The following is a 19785-nucleotide window of genomic DNA, read 5'->3' as shown; positions in this document are numbered from 1 at the left end:
AAATAATTTCCAGAGAAATTAACTGGAAAAAAATAGAAATGTGTATTCAATTGGAAAAAACAACAACAAACTTTCTGACTTTCCTTCCAACATTCTATAGAATTGTTCTAAAGTAAAAAACACAAATATTTCTAAAAAATAAATCTCTGACAAAAGCTGCATAGAGAGTAAGCATACATTGTATGTGGAGACATTAAAATTATTTTAAATGCGTTTTACCTCACCTCCTCCCCTTGCATTTTTGCGATGTTCATCTGGAAATTGGAGCTCGATAATTGCAAGGGCGTCAATGGAAAACAGACACCATTCCATCCCCCTCCATTTTTCTCAACCACACCTTGGCCTCTTCTGGGATTAGATCAAAACGTCCCTTTTCTCTCCCAAATATGAAACAAAAGCTCTTCAATGACTGGAGAGGCGTAGATATGGTGGAGAGATGGGGGGTTGATTACACTTCAGGCAGCCAGCCAAAAATGCTCAATGTGTTCAAAAATATGTTTAAAATCCTTTCAAAGGGTCATAATGTCCATCAAATATAATTTGTGCCAATAATAATAGTTTAAATGTAGTGAATACTTCTACAAGGCAGGCACCTTTACATTTCATCCACAAAACAGCCCCTTGAAATAGGTATTACCATTATTTCCACTTTACATACATACTTTGTTAAAAGCGGAAAACAGAAAGATCAATTAAATTCTCCATGGTCACAAAACCAACAAGTTGTAGTATCAGGATCTGGGGGCCCTTGGGCAGCGGGGTCTTTCAAAACCAGCTCGTAAAGAGCCACAAACAGATCTAGCCCAATTCTTGGCACTTTAGGATCGGTTAATAAATAACAGTCCCCTTCCTCTCTTTGGAACCCAATCTCCCACTGGAACTCTCCTTTGATAAATGCTGTCTCTCCACCTACCTCGCCTGACATCTCAGACAAACCCCAGGCAGGCTCTCAGAAAAATGCACAAAGGTTGCCGCCCTCTAGGCTCTGAGCCCCCCAGGAGGCAGGAATGCAAACAGACTTTGCAAATAGACAAAGTATAGCATTGCTTTGGATCGACCATGTCTGTTTGCTCAGGCTGCCTCTGAGATTCCCCAGGCCTTGAACAAACACGACCCTTCCCAGGGTCCTCTGGAAATGCCAGGGGGCAATGCTCTGTCCTGACACCGTCCCTCGCACGCAGCAGCGGGGGACCGGGGAGGTCAGCGACACATGGGAAGGAGGGAGGCTGAAATACACATGCACACCTGCATAGTGGGCTTGGCAAATCCACTGACACCTCCAGAGAGGAACCGGGGGAGGCGGGGCCCAAGCTGGGATGTGAGGGAGGCCTCCTTCATCCTGCCCCTCCTTCCGGGGATGCGGAGCCCCCGCGGGGACCGCAGGAAAGGGCCATTGCCACTTTAAATGACTCAGGAAGTGAAAGGAGGCCGCCTGACGGGGACAGGGAAAGTGGAACCGGGGTGGCACGGAGCCCAGATCTCCGATCTCGCTGGGGCAGCGAGAGTCCAAGCAGACCGCGCGCGGGGGGCCATCAGGGGCGCCGGCCGCCGCACCGGAAGTGCCCGGGCCCCGAGGAAGCGCAGGGGGCGGCGGGGCGGCGGGGCGGGCGGGCAGGCCCTCTGCTCCTCGGCCGGCGGGGGCTGCCCGGAGCTGGCGGCAGCGGCGCCCCAGTCCCAGCCCCGCTCCCGCATCCCACGCGGCCGCTTCCCTGGGACCGGTTCGGCTGGGAGGAGGACGTGAGGAGCCCGCGGAGCCCAGCGGCGATCTCGGGGGGCCCCCAGGCCTGGGCCTGTCACCGCATCCGCATGGCCTCCGGAGTGGGCGCGGCCCTCGAGGCGCTGCCGCACGACGGCACGTGTGACCAGTGCGAGCCCGACGAGGCGCCGGGGGCCGAGGAAGTGTGCCGGGAATGCGGCTTCTGCTACTGCCGCCGCCACGCCGAGGGCCACCGCCTCAAGTTCCCCGGGCACCACCTGGGCCCGTACGTGCACGGCGCCGCCCAGGCCTGGGCCCCCCGGGGCCCGGGGGAAGGCGCGGGGCAGGCCGGCGCGCAGGCCCAGGTGGAGGAGGCGGGCGACCTAGAGAGCGAGGCGGGGGAGGAGAGCGAGTCCCGGGAAGACAGTGACTCCGTAGAAGAGAGCGAGACGGAGGAAGAGAGCGAGGGCGACAGTGAGGAAGACATGGAGGACGAGCAAGAGAGCGAGGCGGAGGAAGACAACCACGAAGATGGAGAGTCGGAGGCGGACGGGGAAACTGAGGCAGAGAGCGAATTTGACCCAGAGATAGAGATGGAGGCGGAGAGAGTGGCCCAGAGGAGGTGCCCGGACCACGGGCTCGACTTGAGCACCTACTGCCAGGAAGATACGCAGCTCATCTGTGTCCTGTGCCCGGTCATCGGGGCCCACCAGGGCCACCAGCTCTCCACCCTGGACGAAGCCTTCGAAGAGCTCCGAGTAAGTATTGGGTCTTCAGGGCGGAGGCCGAGAGGTCAGGGCGCCTGGGTTTTAACGCAGGTGGTGTCGCCGAGGCCACCTTCGCTTTGATCACGTCCCTGCAACCTTGTCTCTTCTGCTTGTTGGGAGCTCAGTCCCCCTTTGGGTGGAACTCCGTAGGGAATCAGGTGAAAGTTCTGGACTCCGACCCGAGAGAAACGCATGTCCTCACATCGAGTAGACAGTTTCTGGAAGATTGGAAGGCTCTGGCCTCCGGATCCCAGATAAAAAGCACGTGTTGGGGAGATCGGACCCCACTTAAGCCTGTTCCCGCAGCATCACCCTTGTTGAGACGGGTGCCTTGACTTTAGGGCTCTTGAGTTTTGCCAAATGAATCCTAGCCAGTAGTGTCCACACCGCCCAGGGCTGGGGTTTTGATAATCACTTCGTGTGTGCCCTGAGTTCCTTTTAGGTTCTTCATTTCTGATACTTGTTTGGAAGAGAGGATGAAAGGGTGGAGGCAACATTGGGATGGGAATGGAGGGGTCTTCAGTCCTCCATCTTTTGTAAGAAGGCCTTGCTGATCCCCTAGAATAGTGTTTGGAAAGTAGTGGACATTACTAAATACTTGTTGAATGAATGAATTTGCAAATGACTTTCCTTTTATTTATAGTGTGATGTATACAATCGATGAAACTACGGGCATTAACCAGGGAGGAATGTTTGAATGGAGTGATCAGTTTATTGACTGACTGATTGACTGATTGATTGATTGATTTAAGAGAGAGAGAAGAAGGGAGGGGGGAGAGAAACATCAATTTGTTGTTCCACTTATCACCCACTCATTGGTTGATGTATGTGCCCTGACTGGAGATGGAACTCAAAACCATGATGTATCCAGCGACACACTGACCCACTGAGCTACCCTGCCAGGGCTGGAGTGATCAGTTTATTAAGTGATCAGTTCATTAGTGAATGTTGTCATCTTTGATGACTTTTAAGTCCATAAGTCACATTGCTGGCACTGAGATACATACTCTATAATGAAAATCCTTGCATTAAGATTTTCCTTTTTTAGTGGAAAATACACACTCAAAATGTGTAAAAATATATGCACAGTCTGTCAAGTAATTTTAAAGTGATTAAGAATAGAATATTAGCAGTGTTAAAGCCCTGCGCCTTTTTCCAGTTATAACCATTTCCAACTTAGTAACTATTATCCTGACTTTTACAGTGATAATTTCCTTGCTTATTTTTTATACTTTTACCACATATGTATGCATTCCTGAACTTACTTGAACTTGGCACAGTGGGTATAATATGTCATTGTGTTTGTAAGATTCATCTAGCAGGTGGCTGTGATTTGTTCATTTTCATTGTTGTATAGAATTTCATTTTATGAATATGGCACAACTTACCTATTCTGTCAATAATCAACATTTGAGCCCAGCTGGCATGGCTCAGTGGTTGAGCATCAACCTATGAACCAGGAGGTCACGGTTGGATTCCCAGTCAGGGCGCATGCCCGGGTGGTGGGGGTGGATCCCCAGTGTGGGGCGTGCATCTCTCATCATTGATGTTTCTATCTCTCTCTCTCCCCCTCTCCCTTCCTCTCTGAAATCAATAAAAATGTATTTTAAAAATAATTACAATGAACATTTAATTTCCAAATTCTGGAGTTTCTGGCCATCATAAATATTCATATAAACAATCTTGTTCATGCCTCCCAGCACACATCTGCATATATTTAAGTGAAATATAAACCTAAGACTATGATTGTTGGGTCATAGACTATGAATATCTATATATATAAAAGCCTAAGCAACTGTTAGACCAGTAGCTATGACACGGATTGACCACCAGGGGGCAAACGCTCAATGCATAGACATGAAAACATGGAACAGATTGATGGGGGGGTCCCTCGGCCTGCCTGCGCCCTCTCGCAATCTGGGACCGCTCAGAGGATGTCAGGCTGCTGGTTTCGGCCCTATCCCTGCAGGCCAGGCCAAGGGACCCCACTGGTGCACGAATCCATGCACCGGGCCTCTAGTCTTTAACATTACTAGATGCTGCCAAATAGTTTCCAAAGTGGTTGTACCAATTTGCATTGCCATGAAGAGTGCTTGAGAGATCTTGCTCTGTATCCTCAGGAACAGTTGCTATTACAGAATTTTTAATTTTTGTCAATCTTGTGGATATGTAATATCTTCTTGTGGTTTAAATTTGCATTCCTCTGATCACTGATGACTGAATACCTTGTATTTCTTCTTTTGAAGTGCCCATTCAGGTCCTTTCTATTGGTTTATCTATCTTTTTCTCATTAATTTATAGAAGTTTTACATATTTATTTCTGACTTCTTTGTTGTTTATATATATGGGTTGCAAGTATCTTCTTATATACTCTGTTTTCTCTTTTTCTTTTTAAAATTTTGTGCCTTGAATGAAGTTCTCTATTTTAATGTAATAGAATTTTCACCAATAATTTTCTTTATTGTTAATGCTTTTTGTGCTTTGTTCAACTTAGTATTGATTTTTGTGTAGTGGAGGTAGGGGCTCAATTTCATTCTCCTCTCCCACATACAGATAGCCAGCTGCTCTAGCAGTATTTATTGAAAAACCTATCCTTTCTACACTGATCTGCTATGCCTCTTGTCATTTGTCAAGTGCCCAAATGTGTGTGAATGTGTTTCTTGGCCTTTTTATTCTGTACTATTATTGATCTATTAGTATGTCCGTATGTGAACAACAAGTTTTCTCAGTTATTATCACTTTGAAACGTGTTAATATGTGGTAGAGCAAGTTCTTCCACTTTGTTCTTCTTGGAGAGTGTCTTATCCAGTCTGGCCATTTACATTTCTTAGACTCATAGTATAAAGTTATATAAAATAAGCCTGCAGGATGTTTTCTGTATCGTATTTAACTTATAAACCAATACATGAAGAATTAATATCATTACAACATGAAGTTTTCTAATCTATTCATTCAGGTGTTTTTATTGCCTTACAATAAAGTTTTATAATTTTTTTCTGAAAGATCTTCTACGTCATTGTGAAAAATATTCATGGTTACTTACAATTTTATAGTATTGTAAAAAATGTTTTTAATTTTTATTTTCTAATTGTTTGTATATAGGAGTATGATTAACTTTTACATACCGATTTTTGTATTAAAGTATCTTCTTAAATTCCTTTACATATTAGAGTAATTAATCTATAGGTTCATTCTACCTAGATGATAATGTTATTTGCAAAGAGGGACAGTTTTTGTTTCTTTTTAATCCTTATACCTGTTGTTGTTTTTCTTGCCTCACTGCCTCGGATAAGACCTGAAGTATAATGTTTAATATAAGTGATAGTGGTTATTCTGGCTTTGTTCCTAATTGAGGGATGATTTACATTTCACAAATAATGTGATAGTAGTTTGTCTTTTTGTCTACATATATATTTTATCAGATTAAGAAATCTCCCTTCTATCCTAATTTACTAAAGAGTTTTCTTTAATACTGAATGGACTCTTAAGTTTTATCAAATACTTTTTCTGTATCAGGGTATACATGTGATTTTACACTTACTATGTTAATGTGATTAATTACATTAACTGATTTACTATTAAATTTAAAAATCAGTGATATATTTACATGTCTCAAAAGCCTATCTTTCACCTTTGCCCCTTTCAGCTGGTTTCCCACTTTCAAGTGCTTCTTTTAGCAAATACAGGTATATGCATTATATATGGTCTTAATTCCATCCCTTTGTGTTGTTATTATTATATTGTATAATTAGAGCAACGTTGTGTTTCGAGGGCAAACCCAACTTGGCCATGATGAAGTGTCCTTACATTTTTGAGTTTGGTTTATTAATAATTTGTGTAGGTTTTTAATTTATATTTATGGGAGAAATTTACTCATAATTTTCTTTTACTGTTCTCATGAGATTTTACTATCAAGGTTATGTTGGCTTCATAATATGAAGTTGTTTGCTTCTCTCATGTTTTCTTTTTCTTTCTCTTTTAATGCTCTGGAAGTGTTTGTATAAGATTGGAATATTTCTTCCTAGAATGATTGGTAGTTTTCTACTTTGCAGCCTATGGGTTTGAGTCCTGTTGTATTAAACGACCATGGAAGCCTTCTGGACTTGAAAAGACAGGGTTTGGGGGAGGAGGGCGAGGGAGGGAAGGAGGACAGGAGAAATAATTTTGTTTTGTTTTGTATAGTATTTTTGGCTATGATTCTATTTAATGGTTATAGTTTTGCTCAAGTTGTCTATTTTTCCTTAAGTCAATTTTAATGTTATTTTCCCAAAAGTTGTGTATTTTATCTAAATTTCCAAATGTATTAGTATAAATATGTGAATCATATTCTATTATCTTTTGTTCATACTGCAGCTACCCTCTTTATTCCTTTAAGAATAAAGTAAGCGCGTTCATTTATAATTGGTGATGTTTTCAGTAGGTGAAGACATTTTAGGTCTCTGTTATTGTTTTGGATGGTGTTTTTCTTGTTTCTTTATTTCTTTTTGTTCATTATGTTTGACAGCATAGCTTCTCATTGCCTTTAAAAAATTATTTGTTGGGATTTCCCAAGTCTTGGTATGAAACTGTATTTGAAGGAGGATTTCAGTTTGCTTCTACTAAAGCTTGAAAGTATAACTTATTTAGAATCTCCTTAAACTGAGTTGCTTGAGACCAAATTTTTAGGAAGTGTCTTCCAAAGTTTACAGCCTCTTAAAGAATTTTCTTTCATCCCAACCCAAGCCACCCCCTCAACCCATTTTGTTCAGCTCCAAGGCAACACTCCGCACAGTCCCCTTTGGAGGGTCAGGTAGTGACACGCTCCCTTTGGTTTGCCTTTACTCTGGTTATCCCTCTACTCTTTGGCAGGGGTGGGAAGATTCCAAATCTGTATGGAAAGGGTCTTCTTTAAATGCCCCAAATGCCATAGGCTTTGCTTTCAGTTACCTTCTGCTCACCTGCCTAACTTTCTACTCCTAATCAAATAAATGCTCAGCACAGTTTCTTTCAATCTGTTAATGTTCCAAGTTCAAAAGCTGCTCACTGTACTCTGTTTATCTTAACATTGGAACAGTATTACTAACAAAACTATAGACTTTATTAGAATTTCACCAATTTTTGCTCTGATGACTTCTGTACCAGGATCCTATGGCCACAAAGAATGGATAGCACAAAACCTTTAGTCTTGATATGTGGAGTAGAGATGAGAATGGGACGAGAGAAACACAGAACTCTGGCCCTGGTGTGTTTTTGTCTTTGGCGTGTGTGTATCAGTATGACTGGGATCAAGTCAGCATGGCATTGGGAAGAAATCATCATTGATGCCCTTTAGAGATATAAAAAATGAATCAAGAGTTAAAAAATAAAACCAACCAACCAAACATAATTCTCCAAATATACTAAAGGCTCAATCCATAATTTTTGGTAAATAACCATATGGGCAGTGACTCTGATGTACATTATAATGTGCTAGATTATTTTTGTTGAACATTTAATTGTAAAACTCACTTCAGATGTGTTTAGCTAGTTTTTTGGCAGGTAGCAGAGTAATCTGCTTTTAACTTAAATAGACTATTAGAGAAAAACATTCATTGTAATATGTTGAAACTATAGCATGTAGTTAACTTAGTGTCAAAGACTGATATTCTAAAGTTAATTTTATTTATTTGAATAATTTTTGAGTACTATGGTGAGATGTATGAACTATTGAGAATAATAATAAGTGGTTCCTGACATCAGAAAGCTTATACATAGTCTTATAGGAAAGATACAAACAGTATGTTATGTGAACTCAGAGAAATTAATTTCTGCTGGAGGCATGGAATCAGCAAAGATTTCTTGGAGGTGATGGTGTTGGAGGTGCTCCTTCAAAGATAGGATTTTACTAGTAGATACAGACTATTAGGTAAACTTGTTCTGCGTTCCCATAACAACAGCTGGTACACATTTATTGTAGCACTAAATGTGGTATACTATCAATGTCATTACCATGTCTCTTTCCTGTGTGGTTATAAACTCTGCTAGGTTAGGGCTATATGTTATCCATCTCTGTGTTCTCAGCACCTAGCACAGGGCCTGTTGGATATACATATATATGAAATATTTGGTACATTTATGCTATGAAGTATAATCTCATCTAGTTCCAGGGCATCAAAGAGACAGTATTACATATGATTTAGTATATAAATGTTTACATTAAGTTCAGTTGCATCTAAAATAATGAAAAAATTTGGAAAAATCCAAAATAACAGCAACTCAAACAAGATAGATGTTTATTTCTCTCTTGTATAAAAGAAGCCTGGATGGAGACAGTCTAAAGCTGGTATGGAGGAACGAGGTTATGAAGAATCTAGACTTTTTCCAGCTCTGCTCTGCCATCCTTATGATGTAATGGACCAGGATGACTGCTGCAGGACCAGCCAGCACATTCAAGCTCAGGATAGCAGGCATAGGAAAGTGAAGAAGGGCACTCCCCTCTATTTTAAGAGAACCGCCAGAAGTTGCACACATTGCTGCTGATGTTTCATTGGCCAGAATTCAGTACCATGGACTTACCTAGTTGCAAGAGGAGCTGGGAAATAATCTTTTTCCAGGCCACAGTGTATCTAGCTAAAAGCTGTGGTCTGTTACTAAGGAGTGGGAGAATGAATACGAATGACCCAGCAGTCTTGTTTTAGTTGGCTACTTTACAGTCTATGGGTTTGAGTCCTATTTTGATACTTATTAGCTGTGTCATGTTGGATAATTCACTTAGCCTCTTGGAGTCTTGGTTTCCTCATATGTAACATGGGTATCAAAATTGTTTCTCTTCATTGGGTTATATAGTGAGGAACAAACAAGATCATACATGTGAAGAGCACAGTGCCTGGGATATAATAAGCCCTCGGCAGTTGGTGGCTCTTATTCTTACTACTGTTACAGAGCCATCTGAGGTTCTATTCTGAGTTCAATGCCAGACCAGTTAGTCTGGCAGGAGCAGAAGTTTTGGATACTGAGTTTCTTTGGGTGAAAGCTATTCAGCCCCCTCTCCTTCTGCTCCTTCTGCCTTCTCTACTCTGGTGGGCAGATAGGCTGGTGAAAAACTTGCCTTCAGAGAAGAGGCTCCTGTATATTTCGGTGTCCTGCTGGTGCCTTATGCACTAGCTAACCAAAACACAGCTGGTAAGCCTAATTTTAGGTTCACAAGTCTTGCTGGTTGTCCTCTTTAAATTGTTTTACATTCTGAACTGTTGGAAATTTTTATAGAAGCAGAGGGGAGGCAGGGGCAATATTCCCTTTACTTTCTGGTTAGAAAATAGTCTCCATTTTCTTTCAGGAGGCAATCATGGGGAGGAATGTTATAGGCATCCCTACTGTTCTCCACTTTGTATTGTGGGTCTATGTGAACCCTGGCAGGATGTAACCTGTGTTGAGTGGTAAACTCTGATTTAATGTGTGTGAAGAATGAAAATGCTAACCTTCAACTGAGGTTATAAAACTAAGAGTCAGGAAACTCTTTTCTGCTGTTGAATTTTGAGATTCCAGAGATGAGAATCTATAGATATAAAAGCCGAAGTGACTGTTATGACTAGTCAATGAACGATGGGTCGACCAGTCGCTATGACACACACTGACCACCAGGGGGTAGACGCTCAATGCAGGAGCTGCCCCCTGGTGGTCAGTGCACTCCCACGGCCAACCTCCCATAGCCAGCCAACCTTCCTCAGTCCCTCCCCCTCCCGCGCCCCCCGCTGGCCGCCCTGATCTGCCCTGATCGGGACTGAGCGAGAAGGCCCTGATCGGCCCCAATTGCCGGGCAGGCCAAGGGACCCCACCTGTGCACGATTTTGTGCACTGGGCCTCTAGTAGTAATAATAACAGTTATTGAGTAGTTTTAGGTCAGGTGCTTTTCATTTATTTTTTCAGTTGATCTCAATAAAATTCCCACAGTCAGATGTATTATGATTCTTATTTACAAATAAGGAAATTGATACTCAAAGAGGTTGAGATTTGCAGATGGTCACTTAGCTAATAAGTGGAAGGACCAGGATATGGATCTAGGTCTGATCCCAAAGTACATGTTCTTTCCACCATCCCATTTTGCCTCTATTCTTACTTAGTTATTCCGACTTACATTTAACCTCTCTAAATGGCACACACACTCTCCTGACGTATGAAGGCATTTAATATGTACACACTTTTTGAATATTCTAAAACTAGTCTTTCCCTTCTATCTGAAATTTTCTTCCTGGAAATTTTAAAGAGTATTTTGACTAGTAATAGGTTATTTTTTTTAAATATGGTACCAACACAAGGATAGAAAAAAACAAAACAGGCAGCCAGTATTCTTTCTGAACTCAGCATCCTCTGAATCTTTGTAATATTGATTCAATACTTAGGAGCCATTTGAGGATATTTAAGTGACTTACAGTTACATTTCTACTGACACAAGACTTTTCTTTTGGTGCCCAGATGGTTATTGGCACTCGACTGATTCCCATAATAGTACAGAGACTGGTTGTCAAGAAATAATTCTTGTTCTTATGCCATGTTTACCTACCATATTGCAACTTCATTTCTGCCCCTTGCCCATTTTCAAAGGATGTTTACATTAGAATGAGCTATGTTATTTCTGTATTTTGGGGTGAATGGATAGACAAGTGTTGAGATATTCTGAACCTCTATGAAGAAAAACATCTCAACCTTCTTGGTGTTCAAACAAGGACCCTTAAAGGTAAAACAAACAAAAAACCCTCCAGAAAGAGCTGCTTCCAGGGATAGCAACTTCAGATGTCTACAGGGAGGAGAAAAGTAATGTAAATGAGAGAAGCAAGCCAGGGTAACCATGACAAATTGGAGAGAGCTGGCCTGGGCTGAAGTGATAGTTGCTATTCAGCTTCAGCTAATTGCTGCTATGTGGGAATGGGAGTCCAGTACAATCATACCTTCAGATTTTCAAAAGAAGCTAGAACATTTTATTGTTATGTAATATCTCCTGATTTTTAAATTAGCAACTAATTTAAAAATTCCCATTATACTGTGTGGGACAACACTCTAAAGACCTAAAAAGTTCTTTAGGCTGCAGGCTGCATACTAGTATACATAGGTTCTGATTTGTCCCTTTTCCCTCATTTACAGATGGAGAAACAGAAACCCAGAGATATAAAATGACTCATTCAAACTCACACAGCAGTTAGTGGAGGAACCAGGAATAGAACCTGGATCTCCTTTCTCTTTGTGCAATATTCGTTTCACTATGGGAAGGTTAAACTTTTGGGGGACTCTGAGGAAAGCTAAATCCTTTCCCTAGAAAAGTGCATGTACATTGCACGTGTTGCATACAGTGTTGGGGATTTCATACTGCCTGGAATCCATACATGAACACCAGGTAAAGACCTCTCTCTCTTACCTGCTGGTTCATATGTTTTCAGTGCAGAGGGAATGGAGTCCCAGTATTTATACTTGGGCAAACCCATGGAGAGAAGCACTCCAAGAAGCTGTAGGTCTGTCCTTCCTTTTCTCCTCCCTTCCCTTTGTAGACTTACATTTAGGTAAGTCTAAGACTCTTCCTACTACTATTCCTGATACTGGTCCCTCAAATCATTGCTTTTCTAGTTTTTTTATGTACATATATACATCACCCATAGAAAATAAGAGTTTTGTGGTTTTGTAAGAAAATGAATATAGCATTTTGCAAATTAATTCAACATTATGTCTTGTCTTATATCCAGGTACATAAGGATTACTTTATTTTGATTTGTTATATCATATTTTATAACTGGTTAATTATGTAAATTATTTAGCCACCCACTATTTTTAATTTTTATCTTCACCCAGGGATATTTTTTCATTGATTTTTCAGAGAGAGGGAAAGACAGAGAGAAATATCAATGTGAGAAAAACACATGGATTAGTTGCCTCCTGCAGGAGCCCCAACCAGGGCCTGGGTTGGGAAGCCTGCAACTTCCTGTCAAGTGAGGTATGTGCCCTTGATAGGAATCAAACCCAGGACCCTTCAGTCTGCAGGCCTACACTCTATCCACTGAGCCAGTCCGGCTAGGGCAAGTCACCCACTATTGATGGATACTTAGAATGTTTTCAGTATTATAAACAGTGCTGCAATAAATACTTTTGTGCATGCCTTCTAGACACATGTGCTAGTGTGTGAAAGAGAGAAATGGATTTGCTAGGCATTTGACTTCAGAGTAGTTTTATCATTTTATATCAGCAATATATGAAAGTCCCGTTAACCCAGAGCCCCACATCACTTGATATTATCAAAATCAAAACTTTTTTCAGTATAATGGATGAGACATGTTAAGTAATTTGAGCTTTTAAAAACATCTTTTCACATGTTTATTAGCCATTTGACATTTCTATAATGTTCATACCCTTTGTTGGGATTTCTTTTGGGCTCATTTGTCTTTTTCTTATAGGAATCCCTTATGTATTTTCTTGTGTACTCTTGGTGCCAAGTTCTTCGGTTGTATTTTTAATCTTTCTCATTTGGATCTTTCTGATCCTGGTTTTGTTGTTTCCTAGCACTATAATTTTGGGAACATCGTTTGACTTCCACAGAACTATTTCCCCCATTATGAAGTGAGAATACACTAGGAAGTAGTGTTACCGTGAAATGCCAATGAAGGAGTGTGTGCAATTTGGGGGGTCCTGCAGGCATTTATTATTTCCACCAGCCATTTTCTCAAATATTAAGTGAGAATATACTACTTTTTAGGTTTAGTGTGAAATACCAATAGAAAATCATATGAAAGTGCTTTGGAGAGTAAAGAATAAGGTATTTTTGTTTTTTCTTGGTGTTATGACTCATCCCTAGGAGCTGGCCTTTGTGAAGCAGCCCACATCTCTACAGATTGATCAAACTCGAGGGGTAGGGTGGGTATCACAACATAGCACTTGTCTCTTTTTATTCCACACTCTTGTAAGGGAGGAAGGAGGTGCACTCACATTGAATTCCATGTTCTTGGAATGCATTGTGTGGGATGGAGGTGAAGAAGAGCAGTATCAGGAGAATTTGACTTCTTTGCCTCTCACAGTGCCTGCCCCAAGAATTGACATAGTAGAATCTGCCCATTTATGGAACCAAATGTCTACAAGGTTAGAATTATCTTGCCTTTTGTTACTATTCTGGTCTTCTCAGCTTGAACACAGGTTTCAGAGGCAGCTGTTCTATTCTACCAGGGAAGGGAAGTATGAGGATACAAGCCCCTGTTCCCATTCCCTTTTGTCTGGTGACTATCCTTTGCAAACAAACAATTAACTAAAACATGATACCACCCTGGGGCACTCATACTCAAAAAACACCTTAGACCTAGACAACCCTCTGCCCCTGCCCTATGCCTCATGCTTTAGAAGACCCTTCTTTGGCCATATTCATCACCTTCTAGACCACTCTCCAAATACCAAGGATCTAGGAATTACCTGATGAATTGTATTGAGCTGCTTCCAGGACCTGCAGAGCCTCTTTCTAAATTCATCCTCCCGAAGATGGATCAAGCCATTAGACCCCGTCCCTGATATGTGCTTTCCAAGGTCAGGGTGGTCAAGGGCAACTACTTGAGAGGGATATTCCCAGAACTTAAGTGTACTAGTTTGAATGTGTTTAGGCTTTGTAAGGAAAGGGCTTCAGGAAAGGACTGGGGTGTGGAAAGAGAAGGATGGTGGATTGGGGGACCAGGGTCCTCCATTTGTACTCTAGTCCAGCCCTGCAGTTTTCAGGAAGAGGTCTGCCCAGAGGAGCCTCTTTCTTCTGACCAACTGCTTATGTTACGGGTTAAAAAATGCCACAGGGGAAGGTTTTTTCACCACCCAGTTAGAGACCTCATATAGCTGGCTCAATATAGACCCCAATTGAGCTTTGAGACTAATCCTCAGAGAGTGGGGTGGGGAGGTGGAATGGTGTATCTCCTGAAGGGAGAGTCTCTGTGCCTCCCCTCTCTGTCCCCTGGGCAGACAGTGCTGCTGATGCTTTGTTAAAAGGAGAAAGGATTCTGCTGACACACGGTCTTTTTATGAAAGAAGGCTAAGGGTTCCCTTATCTCTCCACATAAGGCACATCTGCATGCAAACAGGCTGTCTGCTTCTTAGGGATTCCTTCATCCTTCCGTTTGCTTTCTGAATCTTTTAAGGCACAGTTTCACACATTCCTGTCTGTGCTCTAGAGCCAGGGGGAAAGTCATAATATATCAGGGCTCTTGCTGAGGAGCTTAAAATGGGCTCTGGCAGCTGGGATGTGAGAGAAGAGAGCTTTCCAGGGACGAGTGACCTGCTTGTTCAGCCAGTGAGAAACAGGTTAGAGGAATGGTATCACCAGACAGGCTTTATTGTCTGATCATCTCATAAAAGCAAGATTGTGTCTGGCAACTTAACCCATTTTTAGGTTCTTTGTGTCTCACCCACTCCCTGGTATGTGACCTCCAGATTCCTTTCTCAGTTGTCTACTGTGATACCACAGAAGTTAAAGATTTAAATGGGTGAAGAAATTTGGAGTGTTGTAAGTCGTCATTTTAAACATACATATTATTAAATTTTAGAACCACAGCTAAAATGGGAATGTCAACGAAGGTGTGTTTGGAGCGCACATCTAAAGCGGGTATCTGTCTTAGTCATGTTACATCAGATTGTTTCTATATAGGTTTGGGAGAGAAAGGAGGTTAAATGGGGAAAAAAATTTAGCCTGTAGTCTATTTTAATCTATATGATGGGTTCTTACGAGGCGCTTATTTCCTGTTTTGGAGGAATTAGAGTTGGTTCTGCATATTTGGCAAATATCACTGATTCAGAGGACAATTTTAAGAAACAGATATTTATAGTGTTTGTTTATATTGTACTTCTTTATTGTTCCCCTTGCTCCATAAAAATGGTAACCATTTTACTTCTTCATGTTTCCTTTTAGTCACTAGTAAAATGAGGGTGATGATTCTACCCTATACCTTAGAGGAGCTGAGATTAGAAAATAAAACTAATTCATGCGGTTTTAGATCGTGCTGCATACATGTATTATTATTGGGACATTCATGTCTTAAGCTTGTATGTTCATTCTCTTATTCAGCAGATATTTTTAAATACCTTATTGATGCTAGGCACACATACAGAGATAAAAAATGTGGTGCTTACTCTTAAGGAATTTAAAACGTTGTGAGGGAGACAGACAATAATAATAAAAGTCTCATACATCTATTGCATTTCTCATGTGTCAGGCCCTGTTCTAAGCACCTTGATATATATTATCTAATTTAATCTTACTAGAACCTTTATGAAATAGATATTGTGTTTAACTTAATGTTACAGATAAGAGAGAGGCTAAGTTACTTGCTTGCCTAAGGTCACACACTAGTGCTGGAATTGGGACTTGAATTTTTGGCTCTAGAATCTCTACTAGTATGCTCTAAATCTGTGCTGACTAATACAGTAGTCACTAGCCAGATATGGCTTTGGAGCACTCAAAATATGGCTAGTCCAAGTTGAATTGGGTTGTAAGTATGAAATACATCCTAGATTTCAAAGACCTAGTATGAAAAAAAATATTTGAATACCTCATGTTGAAATTGCATGTTGCAATGATAATATTTTGGATATACTGAGTTAAATTAAATATATTAAACTTAATTTCACTTTATTTTTGTGGTTACTAGAAAACTTAAAATTACATGCATGGCTTGCATTGTGGCTTACATTACATTTTTATTGGAATAACAGTAATAGTAGTAGGTGACATTCATTGAGCACTTACTGTGTGCCACATACTGTGCTAATACCTTTACAAACACTATTTCAATTAAGCCTCCAAATAGGAGGCTTCATTATCCCCATTTTATGGAAGGAGAAGAAGGTTTTGAGAAAATAAGTAATTTGGCAGAGGTCAGTCAACTAGTTAATGGCAGACCCCAAATTTGAAACCATTTGTCTGACTAAAAAACCCATACTCAACCAGCACACTGTAATACCATTTCCAATGATATCTCAGGGCATTTTCTTTGAGTTTGTTTTTCTAAGAATGTTTAATATTACATACTTCTGTATTTAGTGTGTAGAAGTTCAAAATAAAAATCACTAGGTCATTAAATAGACATCTCAGAAGGAAATCTCTTTTGCAGAGCCCCAGCCCTAAGTGAACACTGGCACAATTGAGCACTGAGATGAAGCAGTGAGTCAGCCTGTGCACATTGCATTTAATTTTCATTCCAGGCCACTGGGCAATTTATGTTCCGGCCCTCTTTATCCTTAGAGAAGAGGAAGAGGGGCAACGCGGCTCCCCCTAGTTGTTTCATTTTCTTGGCTGAGGAAAAAAATTGCTTTCCATTTCATTGTCCCATGAAATGCTGATTGTGTTCGAGAGAGCAACAAAATGCTGTTTAATGACCCGACTTTTCTTTTTTTCTAGAGCAAAGACTCAGGCGGATTAAAGGCGGCAATGATAGAATTGGTGGAAAGGTTAAAGTTCAAGAGCTCAGACCCTAAAGTAAGTATTGTTTGGAATTTATTGAATATTGGTACCCCAAGTATGGGTATCTCCCACTTTTTGGAAGTTCACTTTACGCTACTTTGCTTTTTATGAAAGACCTGCATGCATTAGTACCTGTTTGCACTAACTGAAAGAAATCTGGAGAGAATTTTCACTTTTATCGCTTTAATGAAGAAAAGTGAAAATAGCCTTCAGCCTTTGTTTTGCAAGGAGCTGTTAGAGGCAGCACAACCCTGAGGAGCAAGTGGCCCTGCCAAGGTCCTTCCTGAAGTTACACTCAGCATCTCAGTATCAGCCTCTATAGCTTTGACTGTGTCTGTGAGCATCTGTGTTTTATCTCCATCTATTTTGTGCATCCGTTAGCAAGATGTGTCCTAAGATATCAGAAAAGCCTCAGAGAGCTCCTAAGGGTGTTTCATTTAGCAGAAAACTGGTAATTAAGCATATTTAGCATGATTTGGTACGTGATATTTTGGGGTCTGGAAACCCTAAAAATATTTTCCATATAAATGAATGGTAAATGTGTCTTTGCTTTACACCATTTCAGCTTACAAAAGTTTCATAGGAATAGGGAAACCTGTGTTTCATTCTCTTTGAGCTAAGTTCGAGGGTTGTTAACAGTCATCTATCAGAACACTGCATCAAGCCCAGCCAGCATGGCTCAGGAGTTGAGCATCGACTTATGAACCCAGTCGGGCACATGTCCATGTTATAAGTTCGATCCCCAGTGTGGAGTGTGCAGGAGGCAGCCGGTCAATGATTCTCTCTCATCATTGATGTTTCTATCTCTCTCACCCTCTCCCTTTCTTTCTGAAATCAATAAAAATATATTTGAGAGAGAGAGAAAAAAGAACACTGCATCAAGATTTAATTAAGCCTGCCCATCAAAAGCAGTGTGCTAATATGCCTAGAGATAAGTCATCTATTTTCCCTTTCTATACTTTCTGGCTTACTAGTACAACACATAATCATTAATTGTTTTTCCTGAACTGCAGACAAGTGCATTTTTAATTTTCCTTTACCAGGCCTTTGAGACTATTGCCCTCTGTGTCCATTAAATTCAGCCAAAGGCATCTGAGATACTGATCAGCTTAATGCTGGGGACTGGAACAGGCTCCAGACCCATCCAGTTGGTGTTCAGCATTAGCATTTTGTCTCTCCCCAACTTACAGGAGCCAGCTGTCGTTGCGAATGCTTTTGTCCTCATGACCTGGAGTCTGGTCTGGGAAATGGTTTAAACTTCCCAGCTTTCTTTGCAAGATGCTGGGACTGTAGGATTGATATTCTGGGAGATGCCATACCAGGGTGGGGGTGAACTGGGAACTGAACATGCTGGAGGGATTATGACTAACACAGCCTCTCTTCTCCTGCCCAGATACTTACTGTAGCACATTACCTGATAGGGGTGCCAGCTGGCTCAGCCTGAGAGTCAGAGCCGCTCACAGTTCAATTGGGAAAGGAGCATGATTGTTTGACTTTTCACATCTCCTTTTCTTCTTTGATTTACAGTTATTTATAAGTGGAATAAGACTAGCATTTCTTGAACACATACTGAGTGAGAGCCAGGCACTGTGCTAGGAGCCTTACATATTTGTAAAAATAATAATGGTAAAATCTACATAATGAAATTTACCTTTTTTACTGTTTTTAAGTATACAGTTCAGTGGCATTAAGTGCTTTCACACTGTTGTGTGACTATCACTACCATCCATCTCCAGAACTCTATTATCTCAGACTGAAACTGTGCCCCTTAAACACTAACTCCTTATTCCACCTCCCCTCTTGCATACTTGTGATTACTTTAGCAACTCTATAAAGTAGTTTATTATTCCCATATTATTGAGAAGGACACGGAGGTTCAGACAAGTGGGGTCATTTGCCCCAAATCTAGTATAATTTAGAGCTGGATTCGAACTCTGACTCCAGGCCTGTGCTCTATCTTTTATATTATGCTGCAGACTAAGCCTTCATCTCCTTGCTACCATCTGTTCACGTGTGCCTCTGTTTCCTACTCTGAAATACTATATGAAGCAGAGCCACAGAAAATGTGACAGTCTCTTCAAAAGTTGGCCGCAGTCATCAATCACCCGATCATTTTCTCTTTATACAGCATTGAAAGTATCGGGACATTAGTAATTCTTTTTTGTCTTCTGGTGTGGTTAGGGTTCCAGGGATAACATTTATTAATTGTCTTAGGTCATTGTAAAAAAGATCCCTGGTGTAAGTAGTTTTCCTTTAGTGAAGATGAATAAATTAATTATTAAAGACTACTGAAAGCTGCTTTTTTTAAGCAAGTTTCTCTGGTTTCTGGGACAACAGCTCTACTGTATGTTTTGTTTCTGCCACATCCACATGCTTTTAGGCAGTGAAGATGGAGAGGATATGTACAGTTACACTGAGTGGCTTCTGTACGTGATGATGAATACAGGTAAAGTGCTTTGCGATCCTCTATGAATATGCATAATACTTCTGGTGGGAAACTTGCCAGAGGTGAAAGAATTGAGTGGTCCCATGAGAGCAACCATGGAAGCTTCAGGATTTTCCCATGATGCACCATAAGCTGAAGGGTATTTGTTAGGATCTCCCTTGATTGTGGATACGTTTATACACACTCGCCTCTCTTTTACCTTCTTTATCTGGCCATGGATTATTTTCCACCAACCAGTTTTATTTTTAAGCCTCTTCTTAGTCTGTCATATGCATATGCTGTATCTACCTGGAGCCAGCTTGAAGAAGGACTACGTTAGTCTGCAGCGTGATATAATGATGGAATGACTGCCAGATCACAACGTGGGGGGTGGTGAAAAGTGAGGCACTTAAAACAGAATTTCTGCAACAAAGACAATTTCCCAGCAATAAACTGGTGTCTTCCAAGCAAACCC

At 41.1% G+C, this 19785-nt stretch overlaps 1 protein-coding gene across 1 annotated transcript in view; it reads left to right on the top strand.

Annotated features, from left to right (window-relative positions):
* Positions 1–1352: 1352 nt before the first annotated feature.
* Positions 1353–19785, top strand: part of TRIM44 (tripartite motif containing 44) — an 82311-nt gene continuing 63878 nt past the window's right edge. Inside the window, 6 exon segments of the mRNA XM_036326176.1 lie at positions 1353–1545; positions 1547–1591; positions 1593–1639; positions 1642–1768; positions 1770–2454; positions 16823–16900. Of these exon segments, the coding sequence (XP_036182069.1) occupies positions 1406–1545; positions 1547–1591; positions 1593–1639; positions 1642–1768; positions 1770–2454; positions 16823–16900 (1122 nt within the window). The 5' untranslated portion in view covers positions 1353–1405.

The sequence above is a fragment of the Myotis myotis genome, unplaced genomic scaffold, assembly GCF_014108235.1.
Source record: "Myotis myotis isolate mMyoMyo1 unplaced genomic scaffold, mMyoMyo1.p scaffold_m19_p_10, whole genome shotgun sequence".
NCBI classification, from domain to species: domain Eukaryota; kingdom Metazoa; phylum Chordata; class Mammalia; order Chiroptera; family Vespertilionidae; genus Myotis; species Myotis myotis.
This window is presented reverse-complemented; position numbering and strand designations above follow the sequence as displayed.